Raw genomic sequence first — 24283 nt, forward strand, 5'->3', positions numbered from 1 at the left:
TCTTAAAAAAGAGCTTTTAAAAATGAAGATTGGAAGGAGAATTTAGCTATTAAGAATATGCTGGGAGGGTTTTTCACACTCTTTAAGTACTGTCAGTTTTGTGTCTGCAAAATGTGCCATCTCTTCACAGAGCAAGGAAAGTCTTGACAGAGATATCTGAATAGTTTTTAAATGGCTACGTCACTGAGGAGCTGTAGAAAGCAGAAGGCAAGTAGTCATAACCTCATTCCTGAGGCAGACAAACACCCTCTGTGTGTGTCTGAGAAAAGAATGAAATGCTTTCACATTTTACTGGCTTGGCCTTGCAAAACATCAGGTAACAAGGTGCGTCGTACCGATGTTTGCTAAATAGCCTAATTTTCAGTAATTAGCATACGAGTTTGTTTTATATCAGTGCTTTGATCAAAATTACATGCTCAGCCCAAGGAGGGGATCTGAGTCTTCTGACTGAGGTTGCAGAGTGGGAGCAGAAGATGGTCCCTGAATGCCTCCCCGGGGACCGACAGAATGGCATCACGTTATGACCCATGTTCACCGAGGAAGAAGTCCTGTATCAGTGGCCTTGGACGTGCCCTCTGCGTGACTGAGTATCAAGGAGTTAAACACTGGAGGTGCTGCCCACCAGGAAGAGCATAGGACAAAGGAGTTCCACACAGGCTGGCTGGTATCAGCGCTGAAAGCCAGCAAGAGGGCAGGAGGACCGACGGGAGCTGGCCTGGTCAGAAAGCCAGCTCGGAGATACTTACAGCCTCCCAAAGACCGTAACTGTTTTGCACTGCCTAATCCATCCAACTAAGCAAAATTTACCTGGGGGGGGGAATGTGTTTGTCAGTTTGAGCAGTGTTTCGTGATTTATTCCACAATTTATTCCACGATTTTGTGCCAGACAAAATACTGCAGTCAATGAGATAAAATCATTGCAAATACTTGTACGTTGTCTCTAAAGCAAGATTTCAGGCTGGTTGCAGAAACATTCTTTTTCCTATGTTTTCCAGTCTTCAGCATTTCTTGTGAGTAAAAATAAAGACTTGTGCATTCTGTTGTGAAATAGACTTAATTTGGGGGTAACCAAACAGTTAATAAAGGCAGATTTTGTTTTGGTGTTTCATTCAGCATTAAAGCTCTTGTGTATATTTTTGAGCAATTTTAGTTCCTAACACAAGGAATTTTTGAATCATGGTTTTCCCTGTACAGCTAGGAATTTTGACAGTGAAGAAAAGAAACTTGGTTGGTTTGTCCTTATAAAGGACATGTCTGATGATTAACAGGAGTTAATTTGCTGGTAATTTTGATCTGTAGCTTGTCAACCATTCTGCATATGCCCTTCTGTGAAACATGGCATTCACAGTACTGATTTGAATTACAAATATCTTTTTCTTTGTGAATGAATTTTCTTAATAAGCTTCCAAGTAATAAATAATGCACTGAAATATATCAGTAAGTGTGTTTCTTTACTTTTAATGACTAGACACCAAAAGGCCTAATTTTCCTTTGGGTATATATCCGTGAATAGCTTCCACTAAAGAGAGCTGACACAATGCTACCCCTTCTGTCCTCTCTGTTGGAACCCAGGCAGTCAGAAAGAAGTGGTCTCCAGGTATATATGGACAACACCATCTTTTGTTACGGTATCTCTTGTTATCCTGAATGGTAGTTGGGTGAAGTATCCATGTAGTTCTTCATCTGAGTTCTTGCTCTGCCACTTCCTATGTGTATCATGACTTAGATGCAACTCATCACTTGAATCGCTTTACATTAGGCCAGTTAAGTTACCGGTAACGTCTCGGTGATGCTTATGACTGTTGGTATTAGTGAATGTTGCAAAAAAATATTTTAGAGTGTTGTTGAGAATAGAACAGTTATTGTTAGTCGTGACTTTTGGATGAAGAACAGCAGCAAACAGGTATTGCACTCTAAAAAGTATTTGTATGTTTAAGTGACATACCTGGTATCTAGATACTGTCTTACATATTTTATTTATTGACTTCTTCCGTAAAAAGAGTAAGACATGACATTATAGATTGTATTACTGTAATTTCTAATCATCTGTCTTTCACTACAAATGAAAAATATAATCAAAATCAGATTTTTTTTTATTGTTTGTAATTCTTGATGTTGTTTTGGTAACACAGAGATGCTTCAGATTTACATTGTGGCAACAGGGTAAGACACTTGGATTTAAAACGCCTGCAAACACATGGGGTTTATTTACACACAAGTTATAATTGTTACTGTAGAAGTATAGGTAAAGCAAGCACTTCTGTTGACATGAATCCCGTGTTGATGATAAGAAAGATTCTGTGGTGTTACAGCTGTCTTTGCACAGCAAAAGAAGTAAACAGTGTTGACATGCAGAATTTTTAAACAGCTCTAACCGCATCCCTATTCCTGTAGCTTTATGCCTTTTATTTTCTTTTTGATTTTTTCTTTTTACTTCTGCCAGTCCAAAGTCAGTGTGTGAGAAGGTTATGGTGTGACAGTTGTTAATTCAGTGTGTCGCCCTGATTTATTGCACATTACCAAACCCTGTTATGAAATAGAGTTACTTAGATTACAGTTGCTGTGGTTATGCATAAAGTCATTTTGGCACGCGGCAGTCAGAAAGCAGTGCTGAAGACATAGACTTCTTGAATTCACAAAGTATATTTTATGCTGTGTGTTAAATTCTTGTTACATATGCTCCCACCCAGTCGGCCTGAGGACTCGAGCTGGCCATGCCCATGAATGAAGTCAGAGATAATTCTGCTGTTTGGAATGAGAAGCTTTGGAGTCCCTGACTCTGAACAAATTAAAGCTTGCCTGAATTTATACCCAGGAGGTGGGGGGGCGGTATTATGATGGTGGTATCAAATAGTACAGAGGAGTCAGAGGAGTAGGGTTGTGGCATCAAATATAGTCCACCTGATAGTTGTACCTGTGCTGATTTTAAGGTGAATCAGATTTGCTGCTGAGCAGGTTGTTAACTTTTCTTTCCTGAAAATAGAGCAAGTTTCTCCCTTTTGGTACATTCAAAGTTTATTATCATTTTCAATAACTGCAGTAATCGTAATGTTGAACACATTATAGAAAAAATATCCATGCAAATTAAGTATAATTCGTTGTATTTCTGTTTTCCAGGGGATGTTGATGTGGACTGGTCCATCAGTAATAAAGACTTAGAGGTAACACAGAGAACCAAATTGTTCCATAATTGTTATTTTTATGTTTGTTAACAAGCAGAGCGAGATAAACAGGACTGGAAAATCCATCTGTAGTCTTTGTGTGGAAGCCTTTAGAATGTCCATCCAATGGCAGGTGAAACCTGAGCTACCATTTATTAGGAAGACAGTCACTTCTTGAAGAAGGTTCACAAACAGTGGTGGGAGAGGATGAGGGGAGCAAGAGCTCCACTGCAATGAGGAACTCAGCTCGTCCTTTCCAGTCTCTTCAGAGTAATTGTTCCATGGCAGCTAAATCCCTGTTCCTGCAGGTGTCACCGTAAGTCTGCCGTGGTTAGTTAGTCTTCCTGCAGTTCCAGAGAAGGGACCCAGCTGTTGTTAGTACGACTGGGCTGTAAGCTGAAGCATCTGTGTAAGGTATGATAGTATCCAGGAAGAGTAAGCTGCAGCTAGGAGGTCCATCCCCTGATTTCTCTTTCCAAGGTTCAGAGAAGCTTATATCAGAGAATTAAAGAACAGTTTAGTCTGAACAGTTTAGTCTGAAAAGGACCTCAGAATGTCATCTTGTCCAACACCCCAGCTTAAGCAAGGTGCCCAAGAGACATCATCAAGTGAAATTATAATCTCTGTCCCATAACAGAAATGGTATTTTGCACCTTTTCCATTCACTTGTCCATTATCTTTTTTCAGTTTTTAAAAATTAGATGCTTACTAAGCAATAGGGTTTGAAGATAGAATTTTCAGTTCTGTCTGCATGAACAGAAAGTATGTATGAGGTCATTTGAAGAGGGAGGGTGTTTTCCAGCTTCTCTTTTAACTTCTTTTTCTTTTTTAAAATCATTCTTTACAATTGCAAATTGCAGATTTGGCCTAGACTTGTTTAGCATTGTACTTTGTCCAAGAAGCTTCCCTTAATGTGTGCCAGGGAACTTGTAACTTGCATTTGCAATTAATCTTAGTTATATTTGCATTCTGGGAAAAATTCCAGTTCATCATGAAATAGCACAGTGAGTAAAAGTGTCTCAACTAATCAAGTGAAAGCAAAATTTCATGGCTGTAGTTTTAAACAGCAACAAACAAGCATGTCCTGAAGTGGAAGTTCAAACAAGACAATAATTTTTCTCTAGATTATGCCAGTTTCTCTAGAAGAAAAATATCCAGTTCAAACCTGGATATGCAAATTGTATTTGTAAGAAGTTAGATTCCTAACTGAACACTACCAGCAGTGAACTTTACAAATTTCTAGCAAACACTGTGCCATAGAATCTCAAATGATAAGTACATTTTTCTGTTTTTGTCTCCCCAGGCCCAGATCTGTAACTATGCAAGTGTGAGGCGTACAAGTGTGCGGTACTACACAGCTGAGAAAAATGTTACCTGCAGAAATTGCGGTAGACCAGGTCATTTGTCCAAAAACTGTCCTGTTCCAAAGGTAAATGCAGTATTTTAATTGCCTGTAGATACAGCTGTTGTTTCTGATTCTCTTTTCTGATTGCCACTAGAAGATTTGCTTCAGTGGTTTGTTATTTCATGGCTCCAAGCTGAAGGATAGCTTGCACAAGATCAGTTTCCTATATAAAATTAACTGGCTGTTTTGTGAAGGTGATTGCTTTATTTAGTTTTCATAAAGAAAAAAAACTGTGAGTACAAACAGATTAGAAAGAGAGTTAAGTACAAGGTAGGTATATCTTTTTCATACTGTAGAACAAGTTTTAAGAACTAAAATATTTTTAAAATTTACTTCAACAAGACATTAAGGAATCCAAAAATCACCCTTAGTAAACGAATGAAAACAGATGTCTGTATAATGAACCGTAATACGGATAATGTTAAAAGTTACTGACAAGATACAATTACTTTAAGAAGCTTGGAGAGATGCCAAGTATTTAGAAAGTTTGTCCATGAGTTAGAGGTTTAAAAATCAATCACTGTATTGTGAACATACGATGTCAGTTGCATGAGGGTCTGAATTTATCAGTCCCTGCAACAAAGCCTACAAAAATCCATACCTCATCCACTGAGGATGTTACGTACACTGAGACTTTGAATATTGACATAAAGCAAATTCTTTTGGCTATATTTGGACTATATTTGATGCCACTATCCTACTCCTCTTACATAAGGGTGGCTCTGAATAAAATTTACTCCAGCCAGTCCCAGTGCAGTGGTCTATAGGACAGATAATACCTGCAAACCATTCCAGTATGTTGTGTCACGTGCTGTATATCATGTTCCTATGATACACTTTTCAGCTTTCAAGGAGTCTCCTAAAAGATAAGTGTTCATACAGAGTACCGAACACTTCTCTGAGTGAAATACGCTTTCCGTATTTAATGTTAATTTTTGCTGTATTCACTGAGCAAGTAATTCAAGAGAATTTAATAAGTGCTTCTGATGTCATGCCCAAAACAATAAAGTACTGGGAATCTGTGCAGGTTTTCATTGTTTATAGTTCTCATTCACTATAGTTTCTCTGTGTAACAAAATATCTATGCAACTCCTGGTAAGCATTTGGGATGATTTCTTCTTCATTTCCTCTTTTGAGTAATTTTTGTTTTGTTTTCTGACATCTTTTGAAATGTACTTGCTTAACATACTTTTTTTTGTATTTCTCTGTAGAAAATTCCCCCTTGTTGCCTGTGTGCAGAAAGAGGTCATCTACAAAATACTTGCCCAGCACGGTTTTGTTTGAACTGCTGCCTGCCTGGCCACTGTTTTAGGGAATGTCTTGAGAGAGCCTATTGGAATAAGCACTGCAGTCGCTGCGATATGAAGGGGCATTATGCTGATGTGAGTATAGTCCATGGCAAAGAACTCATTCACTATTGTTTTTGTATCTGTATAGAACTGAAGTTAACAAGAACCACAGTTATTTCATATTTTCATTCATTTTATAAAGTGCATATTTGTATAAACTTAGGGAATTATTGTACTTAGTATCATGAAGAGTGGTCCAAAGAAAACTGGAGCATTGTAAACACTTAGTCCTTAATTTACTTTTGTCCAGTTTTAGTTAGTTTAGGTGGTGAAAAATGTCAATTAATATGGTTTTGTACTACTCATCTCCTTTAATAAAACCTAGAAAGTGCAGTTCAAACATTTTCAATGTGGTGGTTTTAAAAAACAGGGGAAATATGTAGAAAAATCTATTCAGGGGAAATATCTATTCAGTAAATTGAGTGTTTAACACTTTGTTTTACTCTGCATGGAGAAACATTGAAAATATTAGCAGCAGATAAGGAAGAGAATGTTTCTGTTGAACAGAAAGTGTAAGGAGGTTGAAATTAAGAGATATATATTTCTACAAGCGTGCTAGATAGAGGTAAAGAATAGCTCTGATGCTCGAACAGTTCCAGATCAATGACTTTACTATGGTCACATATTCATCAATGAAAAAATTAATAGAAGTTTAAACTAAAGTCTAAGTGGGTTTGGGAGGCATTTATAGCTGTGCTGTATTTTATGTTGCAAATGTACTTTATGAACAAAGTGGAAATGGTACGTTCTATTTCTTACGTAAGCAGAGATGAATAAAAATTTTATCTGACAGTAGATTATAGGTACACATGTCTACAACCATATTTCTGCACCTTGGATTAATTTCTGCCTGTTTGTCAGTAGAGTCCTCTTTTATTTTTGAATACGGAAAAAAAATGGTGATTAAATTAATTCTGTATCTAATTCCATATCTCTATGAACATGTCCTTCACATATGTATTGTAAGAGAACTCATAAAGTAGTGGAACAGTTGAAAAATTGTTCTAAATACCATACTATTAAAAGGAAAATATTGATAAAAGCATGGAATGTCTACAGTCTACTGATGTCTGTTTTAATCCCATAAGAACCACACTGATGTTTTCCAACTTCACTGCTAGCACTAAAAACCCAACATTTTCTTCTTAGACCAGCGTAGCTCATACAGCTCATCTTGGGTGGGCACTCTGGTCCTGTAACCAGTCACTCGACTTCCTTTTTCATATTTTCTTACACTGCTGCTATGCCTAAGCATTGGAGAGAAAAAAGCACTCAGTGCAAATGATAATCCTCATACTTTATTTTAAAAAATAAAGGCTTTTGGAGATGTTATCAACCTTGCATCTGTATTCATGGTAAAAATGTTTCCAACAGTTGGGAATATGAAAGATCTCCTTTCATGTATCTATGAGATACTTGCTACAAGATTGAATGTTCATTTGTATTTCCCATCAGGCACTTGAGTGTGTGTTTCAGGTTGAGCAGCAAAATGGAAGAAGGGTTTCTATTTATTTTGTAGAGATGTGGAGCCCTGTAAAACACATGCATTCTGCTATTGCTATTTTTAACTGGGCATTCAACCTTGTCTTGGATAAATGAATGAATAACTTTGGCATAAAATTAGCTATGGAAGTTTTTAAAATGTTTGAATATTTAAGGATACTGAGGTATATTAAAGGTCATTCAGAAAAAGTATATTCTCTACACAGAAGACTAGATGGCAGTGGCAAGGCCTTGGGCATCTGCCTTCATTTGGGTGAGACTTTTTCCTTAAAACCTTTACCATGTAAATGGTGCCACTATAGAAACACATTCTTCACTGCATGATCTCCCTTCTCAAGAAACATCTCTTCAATTCTTCTGAATGTATTTTGAAAAAACAAAACTAGTTATTGACAGTCTGCCCAAAAGTATTACTACCACTAGAGAAACTTAGTAGATACCATACAGTAAGGGCAGTTGTCATCAGCTCCTTAGTAACCACGACTCCTGGATGTAAAGATTGTAATGCCATACATCACCACTGCATGATCTGAAAGAAATCTAAAGATTTTGAATAAGCACATTTAACATAGTTATTAATATCATGTAGCCTAAGTAAAAGTTTCTATAAATATTCCAGAATGTGTGTATATATATATACATACATGTGTTTTATGTCTTTTTATATGTATATATATAAACAGAAGCTTTTTGTAACAGCCTAGAGTACTCGAAAACCAGCAACTTTTCTTTCATTAACTATGGTGTACTTCACAAAAGCATTTTTAATAATGGTGAGAAAGTATTGAATCCTATAGCAACTGGAGGTTTGGTAAAAGAGTAAAAGTGATTGGCAAAACAAGCAAAGTTTTCATGGTTAATAACTATGCATAATGTGAAACATATGGAGGATTAGGCAAAAGTATATTCCAGTGATGCTATCACTTTATGAGATGAAGTGGTACTAAAAAAATACATTTGGAGAGGTCTTCTATTTGTTCTTTTGTGTTTTGTACAAAGTCTTTCCCAAATAGTCTGTAAATGTGGTACTGCTGAATTATATTTTAAAAATATAAACCAGGTGAAGGTACTGACTTTTCAGTAGGACACTTATTTAAGTTTAGTATGAGCTTTAACTGCGACTCTAACGTGAAGATTTCTCTTTGTATTTTGTAAATTACAGAATCACAGCATGTTTGGGGTTGGAAAGGACCTTAAAGATCACTTAAGTCCAACCCACCTGCCAGGGGCAGGGATGCCACCCGCTAGATCGGGTTGCCCATGTAAATAAATACAGGTAAAAGTTGTGCTGTGTCCTCTCTTTAACTTCACTGCGGGTTTTCAGCAGGTTATAGTGTAAGGGTTGAAAAGATAGATGCAGTTTGAAGGCATTTGTGACTCATTTGATCCACTAATGTAAAGCACACTTACGCCATTTTTTTTTAACCTTGTATGAAATTATTATGGCTTTACTGTCCCACAGATTCATTCCTGATACATAGCAAGTAGTCTTTTATGCTTTATATTGTTTCTCAAATTAAAAGCAACTTAAACACAAAAATATAAGAGAAAATGGCAACCTGTGTTAAAATCAGCATAAATTCCTTTTATTTATTTGTTTATATATTTTTTAAAAATTCAGAAACATTTGATATCTCTTTCTGAATGTCTCCTCCTTTCCTTTTTTTTCTTCCTTTTGGTCAAAGATTAAGAGAGATCCTGAGAAGGCCTTTTGTTCCCTTTCACTGAATACAAAAGTTTATCTGAATAACTGTTCTAACCTGATAAAGCTTATCTTCCATAACCTCTGTCATTATATTCAATCCCCGTTTTGCAGCATCGTGGCATAGTTGAGTTTCAATGAGATGTGTGACCCTGTAGCATACCAGTCAGACACAGGAGGCTTCCCCTGATGTGCTATTTAGGTGTCATTTCTAGACAGGATGAGAGGGAGTGTGCATTGTGCTGTACACGTATCCATCCTGTTCCCAAAAATTAGTTGTTACGGCAGCAAATAATGAGAAAAATAAGAAATTAAAGAAGGAAAAATGAGAGTTTGTTACAGGATCACTGTAGACAATGATATTTGGGATATGCAAATAATGCTCAACCCATTTGGGATGCCCAGCCGTTCACCTAGTAGTATTTCTTCTGGTATTTTTGAATGTTAGAACTTTAAATTTGGTTTTCTTCTTTTAAATGTACTTCTGCTTATAGCTAGCATGTATGCAGTACCATTCCTTTGAAGAACACAAAGGGTATCTTTCTGCAAACGCTTTCTGGTAAGCAATTGGAAGTGTAACACTGAGGATTTTTTATTGGACCCTTTGAGGCACTAAAGCACACGTTTGTGCTTAAATATAAAGAGATTCAAGACATTGGACAGAATCCTTCCACTCTAAGCAGACCTACCAGGACTCTGCAGAGAGGCGGCACAAGGTGAATCATGCCGTTACAGCACACAGACACCGCTAGCACTGACCCTCTGCATATCGGCCTGGAATGCCTCAGCCCAGCATTGGCTTCATCCCCCAGCCCAGCTTTGCTGCCCAAAGGCTGCCCTAGGCTGGCATTGCCAACAAAGCTGTGCATTTCTCACCTCACCAGCAAGGGAAACCTTACCTCCTTTGGAGAGCCTCTGGTTCCTGCTCCCAGGCAGCTTAATCCCTTCTGCTGCCAGAGTTCCTTCCCCTCCATGCCAGGTCGTTCCTAGGTCTCAAATCACCAGTTGTACTGGCAGTTATGATCTGAATTTCCACTTTGGTAATCCTGGTGTCTTTGCATCTTTTGGCACCTTTTCCATTTTACATATTTTGTGATGCCAGTCCTCACGCACCATAATTTTATTTTATGTAGAAAATTATGAGTCCTCTATCATCCCAAAATTTAATTTACCTAAAATTTACCTAAATTGTACAGATTATCAGGAGCATTCCAGCCTGTGTTTTGGCTGTTCATTTAGGTCCACAATTAAATCAGAAAGGCTTGTCTCTGAAACTTTTGGACAGTTCTTATAGTCTCATGCCTGTCATGCCATAGCATATCTGTGCAGTGAATGCCAGACCATATAAATAGGGTTTCATCTTCCCTGGCAGCTTAAATGTGAGAATGCAGTAAAGCAGTCTAGAAAAGTGATCAAAGAGCAGTTAGAAAAGGAAGAAAACTAACAGTAAATCTTTCTTCAAATCAGGGCAAGAGGCCTGTAAGGCCAACAGATGATCAAGATGTGAAAGGAATGTTCAGCCAAGATAATTCCATTGCTAACAAGCTAAAAACATTTTTTTTTTGGCATCTGATGTTCATTGTGGAAGAAACTGGGGATATTTCCACACTGAAGTGTTACTTTAGGGAGCAAATCAGGATGGAATCACTGAAATTGAAGATGAAAAATGAATTCTAAGCAATTACCAGAACTAGGTAATAGTTATCCAAAAGGTGTAAAGACACTGAGTGGTGAAATAGCTAGATTACTGAAGGTGGTACGTAACCTCTTCACTCGTGTCTGATTGGTAACTGAGTGGCAAATACTATGACAGTTTTTAAAACAGGTCCCAGAAAAAGCTGGACAACCAGGCCTGCCAGCCTCATGTGTACACCAGGCAAATTAACTGAAGCTGCAATAACAAGGCAAATACGAAGTGGATGTATAAATATGATATGCATGGGAGAATTCAAGATGGATTTTGTAAAGGAAATCCCACTTCTCAGAAACCTCTGGAGTTCTTCAAAGGAGAATGTCAAGAAGCATTTGTGTGAACGTGATCCAGTTAACATCGTCTAGTTTCCAGGAGGCATTTGAAAAAGTTCCCAACCAAAAGCTGTTGAGGAAACTGAACAGGCATGGAATAAGAATATAAAGGTAGAATATGCAAATGTGACATAGAAAAGGGTAAGCAATAGAATGACAATATTTGCTAGGAAGACTGAACTTAGTGTCTCAATGATGTGAGCCAACTGTGAAGAGATGCACACTGGCTGTAATAAACAGAGCACAATAAAGTGGCAGATGAATTTTAGTGGCACTAAATGTAAAGTAAAATGCCTGGGAAAAAATAATTGCAGCTTAATATATGAAATGATGGGCTCTGAGCTCACCACTACCATTCAGGACTCAATTTTAGACTTAGAAGATACGATTCCAAAAATAGGATCACTTGATTGTTCAGAAGGTGTGAAAAAAAGCTGATGGAATACTAGGAATCACCAGGGAAGCAGTGAAGAACTGGGTGCAGGTTTGATCCCTTTCTTCTGCACCCTTCAGCACAGCTACATCTCTTTAGCCTGGGAGAGAGATGGCAGAGGGAAGGATCTGTAAAGGCCTTCAGAAGCCTCTGTGATGGGAGACAGCGGTTAGGGATCAGTTGTTCATTGTTTATTCCTGTACAAGAATTAGGGACATCTGATGAAGGCAGTAGGAGTCATGTTCAGAAAAGACAGAAGGAGGTGGCTCTTCATGCAGTAGGCCAAAGACCTGTGAGGCTCCTTACCACGGGGTGTAACAGATGATGAAGTCTGCGCAGGCGCCAGAGGACTGCAAACCACTTGATGGAAAAACAGCTCATTGAAGGTTATTGAATACATAAGAAACTGTATTCAGCCTGGGAAGTCACAGAGCTGGAAACAGCTGAATGTGAAAGAGAACTAGGGAAAGGAGACAGGCTTGCCTTGTTTTTAAGCTTCATGAGACGTGGGCTTACGGCCACAGTTAAGAGACAATGGGCAGGTGATCTGATGCAGTGTAGCCCTTACTCATTTCAGACAGTAAACTGATTGTAATAACAGATGCATATATCCGTGCCTCTGTTAATTACATTCTTTAAAGAATTACGAGTCCTCTCCATGGGGCAATTTTTCAAAAATCCAAGTGATGTACAAAGCCCAGTCAGTGCACCTGTTCAGTATCAGTCTTCCCATTGCGATGTCTGTGGTTCCCGTAGGAAATAAGGTCAGACTTCAAGTTCTGCTCAGAGCCTGGGGCTAAATGAGTCCAATGTTCTCCAGAGTTCTCCAAAATACTCTGAAAACTGTAGTGCCGCCTTCACAGAGCAGATCTTGAGTTGTTATCAATTTCTTTGGACAATCCAAAAAGGCTTTACTCCGTGCTTCCCAGAAAGACCACTCACTTTTACTGTGACACTAAGGATGCAGAACCATCTACCGTGCACGCTCTGGTTCAGAGTGACACTCTCCACAGCCGTGCTTTTGTCAAGAAGAGAATATGAGGCAGGTCAAGGTACTCAATATAGTTTGATTTGAAAATGTTCAAAGTTGTTTAAAACTTCAGGGTAATACATTTATTACCAGTAACTTTCCCTGAGACAAGTCTGATAATTCATGGATTCGTCTTAGGTTCTGAGTCATATTGGAGGAGCTAAACCTAGCGTGCTTTCATCAGGAAAGTTATCAGAGAAGCATGTAGCAGAGCTGTTCAGATGTTTTGAGTGCTACTCTGTTTGACCATACGCTGCTCCAGCTACGAAGATGCACGTCTCTCTTATGCAATGTTACTGCCTTGTCTTGCATATCTGTGTGTACAAATACATGTCTGTATGTAGGTATTTGAGGGGTACATATATGTATATACAGTTATGCTTATACACATGTGTGCTGTAAACATCCTCTGTTTTGCAAGTTTGGTGGCAGTTCAGATGGATGTCATGCGGCTTGTGCCCTACAGTCTTGTGTGCCAGCTGCATGGGTGGGAAGAGAAGTTCATAAACAGGATGATGTGGCAGGAAGGAGGCAAAAATGGTAGGCATAACAATGTTTTCTCAAACACTTACGAAAAAACAGCGTACAGATACGCAGCAGGCTGCCTGAGCTCACTGTTGGAGCTAGCAGGCAGCAGCGCCCTGGCCTCCTGCATTCTTTAGCTGTGCTGTTTCTGCTGGCTCTGTCGGTTTGTGCGTATCTGCACACTTCAAACATGCTCTGGAAGCAGTGCTTCTGCCCAAAAAACAGGCATGTACCTCAGCTGGGAACTTGACTCGTCTTTCTTTAAATGTCCTTTTCTGCCTGTTTACGCCGCAGTCAGAATGTTTTCTCACAGATGATTTCCTTCTGCCTTCACTGCTATCAAAGTGCCTGCTGGTGGTGACCACTGGTGCCGTGCCAGTGTCGGCAGGGCTGGATGTGGCTCTGCACGGGCTGGACCTTACCAAGGGTGTGCTTGTGACGTTTCGGCCAGGGGCTTTCCCACCAGCGGTGCTGCATAGCCCCCACCCTTCTTCTCTACTCTTCTGCTGGGCATTGTGGGAGAAAACAGCAATTTTGTCATTTTTTTTCCTCATGGTCTCATTCCCCAGCAGCAATCCCTTTTTTTCTCGCCTGCCCCGAGTCAATTTCTGTCTAATCGTAAGCGTAAGTAAACATTACCAGGAGTCTTTGTAATCCCGGTGGTTAAACACCTCGGTTCTGCGTGCAGCGCTGGGAGTGGTGGCCATGTGAGGCTTAGCTTATGGGGAAAGGGTCTTGACATCTGTTTGTGCAAGAGTGTTTCTGGAGTGAAGCATTGTGTATTTTTCACGGCTGTTCCCATGCGGAGGTGATGAAAAGTGTGTGTTTTGGCAAATCTTTTGTCTTATTGTGGTCGCTTACAGCGGGGCAGCTCCTAGCAGCCGCTGCTTTGACAAAGCACCAGAGGATTCTGTTAAAAAGTTGTGTTTAGTAATTGTAGTCGTCGTGTCAGACCATAACTGACTTGGAGCTGAAGGATTTTTGCGAGATGAGTAGCTGTGCCAGCAGGGACCCAAGTCTCCTGGGCCAGCCGCGCTCTCATTAAGATTTGCCGCTAGCCGTGGCGGTGTTCGGCAAGTATGTGACGTGCATGCTGTTATTGTATGCTTGGCTTGTCAGCCTGCAGCTTTCTGACACTCACTTATGTCACTCTTTATTCAGAGAGGAAGAAGCTTTTGATAATTTGACAAGACAAGCTCTTAAACGATCTAGGTCATGGCCTTCACTGTCTGTGATTGTGAACATATTTCCTGAAAGCCCTGTCACTCATCACAGCTACATTTTCTCCCGGGGAGCCATAGGCCCATCCCGGTCTCCTGTCAGCGCGTGCATTTTGGTTATTCATACGCCAAATACAGTGGTGGGGTTTTTCCTCCACATTTGCGAATGCTGGCGTGTTAGTGAGGCTAATCCTTCCCGCGCGGCGCTCCCAGCAGGGCCGCCGTCCAGCGCCCCGCGCACCCGGCAGACGACTGGCCAAGGGGAGCGGAAAGGAGGAAAGGCCGCTTAGCGCTGTTTTTGTGTTTGCTCACTGTTGTGGAAATATGAGAACTGGTGGCAAGGGCCTTGTCTATTGAGCACTTGAGTCCTGGTCTGCTGTCAGGGGCTGTTTCAGATTGAGTGTTTTATTTTCTTTGATGTTCACATTTGAGAATAGGGAAGTGGGAATTAAACAACAGATGCATTAAGCCGTTGTTCTGGTAAAACAATAATTAGCACCTGATAAAATTCAATACGGGTCAAAATGCACAGTATCTAGTCTTGATTCATCTGGTGTGGCAAACTGAGCTGGATTGTGTTTGGATATGAATAATAACCATTCCAAATTAATCAAATGCGGTTACAGCAGAAATGGCATTATTTTAGAAAAATTAATTGTGCAGAACTTGTGCAGAAAAAGGTGTCCAGATTTACCTAAAGGTGTTGAAAAGCATCCTTTGTATATGTTTTCTGCGGCTGTAAAGTGGTGGCACAGCTTTTAAGAGTAGTAACTCTTGTGTTCTTGCATCTAAATGCTAGTAAGGTCAGACCACTGGGGCAGGAAATAAATGCAATTTTATTTTAATGTAGTTCATCACACTGCCATCGTGCTTGTATACCACGAGGGCTTTTCTTTAAATGAGGGCCATTCATGGCTAAGTACTTTTAAATAAATAAAAATCACGGCTTTGGTGGTTGCTGTATTTGGTTATACTTTCTTCCACAGCAGGCCATGTTTTTTTCATTTCAGAAGCCAGTATTCAGTAGTAATTCTTAATTATATTTTTTGTTGTTCCATGATAAAAGATATAGACAGTCATTCTGAGCTGATGCAAGGTAATAAGACTCCAAGCTAAAAGCATCATTTTTAAAAGGCTGTTCTTTAGCATCTGATTTAGACTATTGTATTCAACTTCTGACTTTTCCTAAGTGATCATTGTGATGATGAAAAGTATTATATGGAATCACCATCTGAATGAAGAAAGAGGCTTGGCGAATTTTCCTTTACCTTCTTCCTATCTCCCTTAAGTTTTCCCACAGCCCTGAAGCACACTTGATGATGATAATAAAACTTACCTCTAGACAGCATTGCTAAGTAGTTGGGATTGTTCCTCTTGGAGAGTTTTGTTAAGAGCTGTGCCGATTGTAGATTCCCACTTTGGGTTTCAGATTTTCACTCTAAATGATGTCTTTGTATCCAGGGAGGAAAAATATATATATATGTATTATTCAAAAAATCAAGTAATGTTTTTTATTATTAAATAGCTGCTGTGTAAGTAAAGGTCATATCGCAGAGTGGCATTTTGTCAGTATATGACAACTCATTGATTGCGATTTTTCAACCATATTAGTCTGGGGACACTGTGGTAATCGAAAACTACCCAGAACTAATGTATAAATAACTGCTTGCTACCCCTGTGCTAAACCAGCAAAAGTCTCATGTACGGTTGAAGCTTTATATAGTTTTGAGGAAGAAACTAATATCTTTGATATGATATTTTTATCAGGTAGAGAATGTTTATATACTGCATCTCAAAATCCTGTGCAAGAGGAAAATCCTTTTGTTTGCATCTGAAAATAGCTTGAGTGTGTTCAAACTGTCAAATATTGTAGTGTTTTCCTGTTAGAAAGGTGATGCACTTCACACGTTTTCTGTATAGAAATATTAATATAAAACTCAAATATTTACATGAACTATTTGAGTAAGATGAGAAATATTGAACCATTACACAGAAGAGATTGTAAATTTTTCTCCAGAAAATTGTGTTGCTGACAAAATGAATAATAAATAATATAATTTCCATCACATCTGCGAAAAACTTACTGAATGTGCCATAGGGTGACTGTCAAAAACTTGTGTTATTCTGTGAGAGAATCGATGGCTAATGTTGATTGTTGTGTATTGTTGCTGTTTTTGCTTTTTTAATTAACATGCTTTGTCAGAATAAAAGAAGGCAAGAGTTTTGTCATGAGAAAAAAAAAATATTCAAAATCTAAATAAATGGTACTAGTTTACAAGTAGTCATGAGACTTCAGTGTTTGAAATTGTAGCTACAGCATATTATGTAGAAGCCATGGAATAACTAATATTTCTTCTTAAAATACTGAAAATTGAGATTGACAAACCGAATCGATAAGTGTTCAAATGATTAAGAAGATATTTTAATAGAAGGGTGAATGTTTTAAACAAAAGTGAAAGACCTCCATTGAAGTAGCTATGTACACACTCTTAAACAACTAAAATGGCTAACAGACAAAGTGGCAGTGTTTCTTTATTTGTTTGTGGCTTGAGGAGGATAGAAGAAGACAGAAATATTGACAATTTTGTAAAAATATCAAGAACCAGTGAGAAATTACCCTGTGTCATTGATCACTAGCACATTCTTATTTTGTTTAAAGAAGAAAATTCACATTTTCCTCTTTCCTGTTTCTTATGTATTACTTAGGTCCATTGTCTAGTTGCAGTGATTGAGAATCTACTCTGTAAAAAATTTTACCATACCACATACCAGTTTGTTTGCAAGACTTGCAAGTTATTTAAAAATAATAATAATTTAAAAAAGAAAAAAAAAAAAAAAAAAAAAGCAAGCAGGCCATTGTAAAAATTGAAACATTAAAGCAATCTGCTATGCTTCTTGTTTACAACTCATCTGACATTAGGCTTCTGAGGATTATTACATGTAACAATTATGTTTTGATTAGGATAGAGATATTTACCAAAGTTCCAAAATATTTTTATTTCTACATAAAAGGAAGGTGATCACCTTGTGATTTAATTTACAAAACATTGTATAAATTTAAAAAGGCAGAAAATTTAAAATTTCAATTACTTTGTGTTTGTTTTACAGTATTAATACTTATTATAGTTAAGAGCATGCTACTCTCCCAAACTTCTAACCTTCAGAGAAGAAGGGGAGAGAGAAAACTGTTACTGGCTTTCTGACAATGGCAGGGAGTGTGTTAAACCAGTGTAAAATTCAATTAAACTGTCTAGCCAGGTTTTTGAAGCTGAAATGCAGACCCTTTCAGTTAAGCTTCTTATTTTCCTGTGACCGACACCGGTGGATACTGTGTTATGCCAAAACCAACAGGCTGTAAAGCACCTTGTTTCATGCTCCTAGCTGATCAATATTTTTATTTTCCAGGCTTGCCCAGAAATATGGAGGCAGTATCACCTAACAGTAAGTAGAAACACCTTTTTTATTTTCTTCTACACCCAACCTATTTACTCTTCTGTGAACTGCTGACCATAAAATATAGACAAGCATCTTCTGCAAGAAGATAATAAACATCTGAAGAGTTTTTGAACTGAAGAATGCAATGAAACACTGTCAGTATTTTTTAAACATCTTTAGAATTTCTGATTTTGTTTTTATACTGTAATCATTAAATGAGTGTCTAGCAGTACTCTCTCCTCTCAATGACTACATTTACACATATAAAGAGAGTTAAATTTTAAGATGAGGTGCATAGCAGAAGCAATAATCCCATCTCAGATATCCCAAATTCTGGTAATTAATCACCATAAATGACAAAGCTCTATTTTTAAAGGAATAAAATAAATCTCAGCTAAAGAGAGATGTTAATTTGAGAAATACACTCTATAAACTTTTGTAGATGATTTCCAATTGCCAAGAATATAGCTATCCTTCTGTGATATGTTTGAGTTGATCTTTAATCATTTAAGCAAAACAAAAACAACAAAAAAAAACTTTTTGAACTGTAGCGGTGTATTACTTAAGGGTTTTCCTCCTGTGTAAAAGAGAGACAAAAATAAAACAAAATGCTTACAAATTCGGCTAATATTTAAGCCTGGACACTACTTAAGTGGTTAAAACAATATTTAAAGGGTTGGTATCACAAATGTTGAATACATTAATTTATAAAACTCCTTATATAAAACTACCTTTAAATACTAGGATATCTGCTGTTCATCTGAATCTTTGCTGTCACTGCTGTCCAGATCTAGCTCTCACTATTTAGCTGTTATATATTATTAATCACTGTTGTCCATTCAGGATAAAATAGAAAAGTTTGTTCAACACTTTTCTTTGCGGGTGCTTGGTGTGCATTATTTTCTTATGAGCAACAAATGTGGCATGTGTTTTATAATTTGTTGCCTCCACCACTTCGTAGTAGTGGAATGCTCTGTTTTTCTTTTTGATTTTGCTAAAATTAGGGAAAAACTGTGTTGACAATCTCTTGCTTTTCTTTTCTATGTAATCATTTTAACCTCCACTCTCTCTGAGCACTTGTAAACAGAACTGAGATAGTGATTTTTTTAAAAAGAGTTTAGGAATTGGTGCATTTACTAAATATTTCTGCTTGTATTTTTTAAATTGCATGAAGCAAGAAGGTAAACACTTTCAATATATTTTTTAATGGTGCGTATAAAAATATTTCTGAAATGTTTATGATATCTGGAGCCTAGTAACCACATACGTATATTAGGTACTGCAACGTGATGGGTTCTGTTTTTACTGAGGTATAAGATTTCATTTTATCTTGCTTGCTGCCTCAAAAAGCCAGTGCTGATCAATACTTCAAAAATATTTATTTTGGTTGAAATTACAGAGGAGCTAAAACCTGTCCACGTTTTTGCTATGGGAACATTTGAGGTAGCTGAGGTAGAAAATTTTAGCTAGGAATCTTGTACAAAGTGTTCTGAGTACTTTACATTGTGTAAAAGTAAAAGCATTTGTCCAAGAGCTCTTGTAGGACAATAATATAGTTACAGAGTGCATTATTAACAGTCGTGTTTAGAAATTATTGGTGCTATTTAGAGACATCTTGAAATGTAGTCAAATATGGACGCACAGAGATAAATAGGCTTGGAGTCAGACACTAGCTACTGAAAAATATTTTTGTGTTTTCCAGTAGACTGCAAGTTGTCTGTAAATAATCCAGACTTATGATATCTGGGAAATATTTTGCACTTCTCCATTTTATGCATGGGAAGAGCCACTGTGATTCATTTAAAGTTACATTAATAGTCAGATTAAGACTGGAATTTTCAAAATCTATGTGGTAGAAGACATGCTTGATATTTTTCAATTAGGTTATACCTTAAGATAATGTAATATCTGAGTTGTTTAAATGTATGAGGCCCAACTTCTATTTTTCTGTTTAAATATTCTTTTGCACCCACTGCAGAAAAGACCTAAATAGTTTTCTTGAAAGAATTAAAACTCCTTTAATAGAATAATATATATTACGTATTTCTGTAAAGAATTACAAGTAAAAAATAGAGGGTTTTTACTCCCATATCATCACATCTGTATTTCACTATAGAGATTAGATTATAATTTCCCTAGTTTAGAATAAAAACTTATGTACAAAGAGGATAAATGTTTAAAGAAAAATGACACAAGTTACAAGTTAAAGTACTGTTGTGGTTGTTACTATGCTCTAGAAACTGTCTGGTTATTAGCAAACAAACAGAAGCTACAGTGGGTTTTTCCTATGCTGTAGCCATTGATTTAAACTGATTTTGGTAAATTGATTGTGAGTGTCACACATACAGGTAAACGTGTGCACAAATAAGACAAGGTATTCCAATTTTCAATAAAAGAATACTTTCATAATGTTACTTACAGAGAGCCATTACAAAATTTGTCTAAATGCTTTGCAATATGTATTCTTCATTAATTACTGTGAATGTTTGTTAAAAAACAGACAGTCTTATACCTTTCTCTTTTGTGAAGCTTTTGGTGATTTTATTCATTATCTGGGTCTTTCCTAAGAGATGGACTGCCATCTATTGACTTATTGTAGCCCCTGCACAGGAATGTGGATTGACTAGAACAATGACTAAATAATAAATCCATTCTGCTGTTATGGATGGTGGTAGGTTTTTGTTTACATTAGCTGTGGTGACAAATTTTGGCACATTACAAACAATTTGTTATATGGGCAGAAATGTCTTATTCCAACCAAAATAGACTGGCAATGCAAGAAATCTTATGAGCAGTTGAAATGGCAAAAAGGATTATAAGTGGAATATTTTAATTTGCCCTTTGATAGAAGAAAAGATTATCACATTGCATTCAATGAAGCTTAAATTTAAAGGCTCTGTGATAATCAAAGCTTTATAACTGGATGAGGTTAGTTTCTTTAAACTTGTTCTTTCAACTCTTTTAAGTAAAATTATTCTGTTTAATTAAAAAAAAAAAAAAAAGTCAGCAGAGCAATCCAATTCCCACTTCAGTTTAAAATAATATTTAATAACCTCTTTAAGACGGTGATGAAAAACTTTTGCAAATTGTTCTCATTTTGCCTGATCTCTGTATATTTCTCCTATGTCAGAATAGGGAAATTACATTTGTCAAAACATATTTTAGGCTTTTCTTTATATAGGTATCTGTTTATTTATCTGCAATAGATAGGTCAGTTTTGATACCAGCTTACGTTTATCAAAGAGGCTATTATAAATTCAAATAACAACACAAGGACTTCGTTTGCAGATCCAGGATAAACAGTTTTGATCATGGCTTACTGCAGTGTAAATAATAATAAGTGTAATTTTTTCACTGTCGGGGCATTTGGAGGTCTCATAAAGGTCTTTGTTGTAGGTTATTAGGAAACTTAGTGTATAACTTCATTGTTCTAAATGCGACCTGCTCCACAAACCCAGAGAAATGTGGTCTTAGCTCCAAAGAACATGCCATTACATCACTTTTTCCCACATCTTAAGGATATTGGGGGTGATTTTTCATCATCAGAATGTTTGGCTCTTTTTATTTTTCCTTTTCTTTTCTTTCGGATTTTTCCACAAAAGGTAGAAGCATTTATTAAATATTCTGTACTCAAGTGGAAACCAGTCTATAGCCAAGCATTTACAGAGAAAGGAGTCAGGGGAAATACTTGTGAGATTCAGGCACCATACCATTTTCATTTGCTCTGTTCAGTTTTGCAGTGTATACTTAAAAAACTACCATCAATAACAACAAAAATACGACAGCATCCCTCTGCGTTTAACTTGGTATCTGGTCATGTAGCTGTGTTTCCTGGGGCAGCTCCCATTTTAAATAAATCTTAGCATGTTGGAGGGAAAGAATAAGCCTGCCGGAGCCCAGGCTTGGACATTCAATGCGGGGTCTGCAGCTGTGAATTTTGTGGGAGAAAGCCTTTTTCCGTTTCTGAAGAGTGGCCAGCTGAATATAAGAACTAGTTTAAATATTAACCACATATAGCTTTGGAGAAATAGCAGGATCCAGAGCTGATGTTTGGTGGGAGCATCACTTAATGGAAGAAAGTTTGTGTACGTACTGTACGTGTACTTGTGGACAAGACCTTGGGAGCGGACCAGCCCCCCTTCTGGAGGTCGGCTGGTGGTTTACTGCTGGTTACCTCATGGCACTGATAAAAGATGTTTTGTAAACACTCTCCTTTCAGCCCAAGAAATTTAATCACTGGAAAATAAAGAGATTTTTTTTTTTTTTTTCCAGCACATAGCGAGCCACGTTTCGCTCGAGGCGCGAAGCTGCCCTGTGTGCGTTCTTAGGTGTGAGCCTGGCAGAAGCAAAGCTCAAACCCTTCCTGCGTGGTGGTGGCCGAGAGTGGCACTGAGAAGGTGCAGATGGGCACCTCGGTACTGTGAGATGAAGCACAGTACGCGCTGCCTGTACACAGGCCTCCCCGCCTTTGCTGTCCTGCTCCATTGTTCAGAGGGGCTAATGGTACAGAAAAATGAACATAGCAAGGCCAGCTCGGGAACAAAATCTGGATGCAATAGTCAAATAGGAATTAATACGGCAACTATTAGTATCGTCTTCAGAAAATACAAGCAGAGGAATGAAATTCTGCCCCCAAAACGGACAGCGCACAATTTTTGCTTTTTAATTTGTTTCTCAGTATACTCGCATATGTTAAAAAGCATATTCTGCTTGGACTAGGTGGTTTCTTTCTGCAGAGATTGCTCACGTTTCAATAACCTCTTCTCCCCTTGTACAGCTCTGGCAGGAAGGACTCTTTCCCCTGTCCCCTGCCTTCACTAGTCTCATTTATATCAAAGCTGCGAGATCAAGATGGCCACCAACAGAGTTTTAGAACAACCAGAATTTTTAACTAGCAGAAGCTATCATTTAACATGCTTTTTGACAGTTTGTTAATCTTACTTTTAATCCACTTACATAAAAGAAGGTGAACCAGGAATTGGCTGTTTTGGCCTCTGTGCGCAAAAGACATGAAGGGACAATGAATCTTTTGTGTTTAAATTTTGCGCTCGGATTTCTTTGTGTGCCATTATTAAAATCCCTCATGGCCTGCCACGTTTTTTCTGAAATAAAAATGTAAGCGGTGTTGCTTAAAGTCAATTGGTACCCTTTAAAATGTGGCTTTCATAAAGAAAACGTTTTAAACGTTATTCTGGTGTAGTATACTGAAGCTTGGGAGATAGAGTGTTTGTTTTCCAGAGGAGCATTGTATGTTTTGTGCCAGTGAAGGATGGGTTTAGAAGTATTTTCAGGAAGAGATTAAGCTTGACTTGCCCATGTGCAGGGACGGGGCTGCTGCAGTGGCTTTGAACATGGCTGCAGTGATATTTCCTCCAGTCCTTACATGATACAAGGTTGCCAGACCACTAGATTATCATGTTTATGTTAAATATAATGGATTTCAGCATTTTGACAGGTTTCGTTCTGGTTGTTTTAAAATAATCCTTATGAATTGTAAATATGCCACCTAGTTTTTGCCCTGGACAGCGTATTTTCTCATATTTTGGAATTGCACAGCAGCCCTCATGTCAACACTTAAGCAGCCATTCAGTGGGATATTTTACAGTGAAGTCAACACAGAATCTCTGGGAGTATGAGTTGAGAGTGAGGCTATCTGTCTCCTCTGAGACCGGGGAAAAACGAGGACACCTGGGACATGAAGGTGTCCCCACCCTTGCCATGGAGAGAAAGGTGACTCCATGGTTCTTGGGTTGCGTGAAAATTTCGTATTTTCTGAGAATTCATGGTTGCCTTTTTAGCCAGGAAAGGAGGGGGAACAGATCTTTAATAACAGTTAGCAGGTATTTTGTTTTTAAATGATACGCCTGCATTGTTCAAGGCTTAGCCCCCTATTGTTTTTGCAAGTGCCGTTCTGAGCTGGATGCTTTGTAAATGTCTGCCTGCACTTCACAGTCGTTCTGGTGGAAATAAGTACGCTAGAGGTGGGTTGGTATTCTATCTAAAGGGCCTCTTGGATTTCATTTTATGTGGTTTTTATTTTTCCCTACTACTTATAAATTGTCCCGCATTATCGTTCTCTTTCAAGTTTCATATATTTTTGAGGATGTCAGAAAATTAAGCCTAAAATTTGTTTTTATTGAAGGAAAATGTATTTCACAAAAAAAATGGTAATCTTTCTGATAGCTTTTATGACACACCAAAAAATAAAAATAAAACTAAAAAAAAAAAAAGGCTTTCAGGTTCTAAATAACTTATTTTGAGCAAATCCTATTCTGTAGCTTCGAGTAAGGAATATTATTAGACAAAGTTCTTTCCTTTTTTTTTTTTTTCCTTCAGACCCTATTTAAAATAATACAGAAAAATCAGGTAGCTTCAATATCTTTATACAAACATAGAGTGTCTACAAAAAATACTGCTTAGAGTTTGTCTTTTCAGGAAATACTGTGTTTTACCTAATGAGTCTAGCCACTTAGGAGAACTGAATAATGGGGAATG

At 37.7% G+C, this 24283-nt stretch overlaps 1 protein-coding gene across 4 annotated transcripts in view; it reads left to right on the forward strand.

Moving 5' to 3' along the window:
• ZCCHC7 (zinc finger CCHC-type containing 7) overlaps window positions 1–24283 on the forward strand; it is a 115613-nt gene that overhangs the window by 75086 nt on the left and 16244 nt on the right. For all 4 annotated transcript variants that reach the window (XM_035310917.1, XM_035310919.1, XM_035310920.1 and 1 more), the window contains 4 exons: window positions 3118–3161; window positions 4465–4590; window positions 5778–5948; window positions 17759–17794. In XM_035310917.1, coding sequence (XP_035166808.1) covers window positions 3118–3161; window positions 4465–4590; window positions 5778–5948; window positions 17759–17794 — 377 coding nt within the window. The remainder of the gene's footprint in view (window positions 1–3117; window positions 3162–4464; window positions 4591–5777; window positions 5949–17758; window positions 17795–24283) is intronic.

Source organism: Oxyura jamaicensis, chromosome Z, assembly GCF_011077185.1.
Source record: "Oxyura jamaicensis isolate SHBP4307 breed ruddy duck chromosome Z, BPBGC_Ojam_1.0, whole genome shotgun sequence".
Taxonomy (NCBI): domain Eukaryota; kingdom Metazoa; phylum Chordata; class Aves; order Anseriformes; family Anatidae; genus Oxyura; species Oxyura jamaicensis.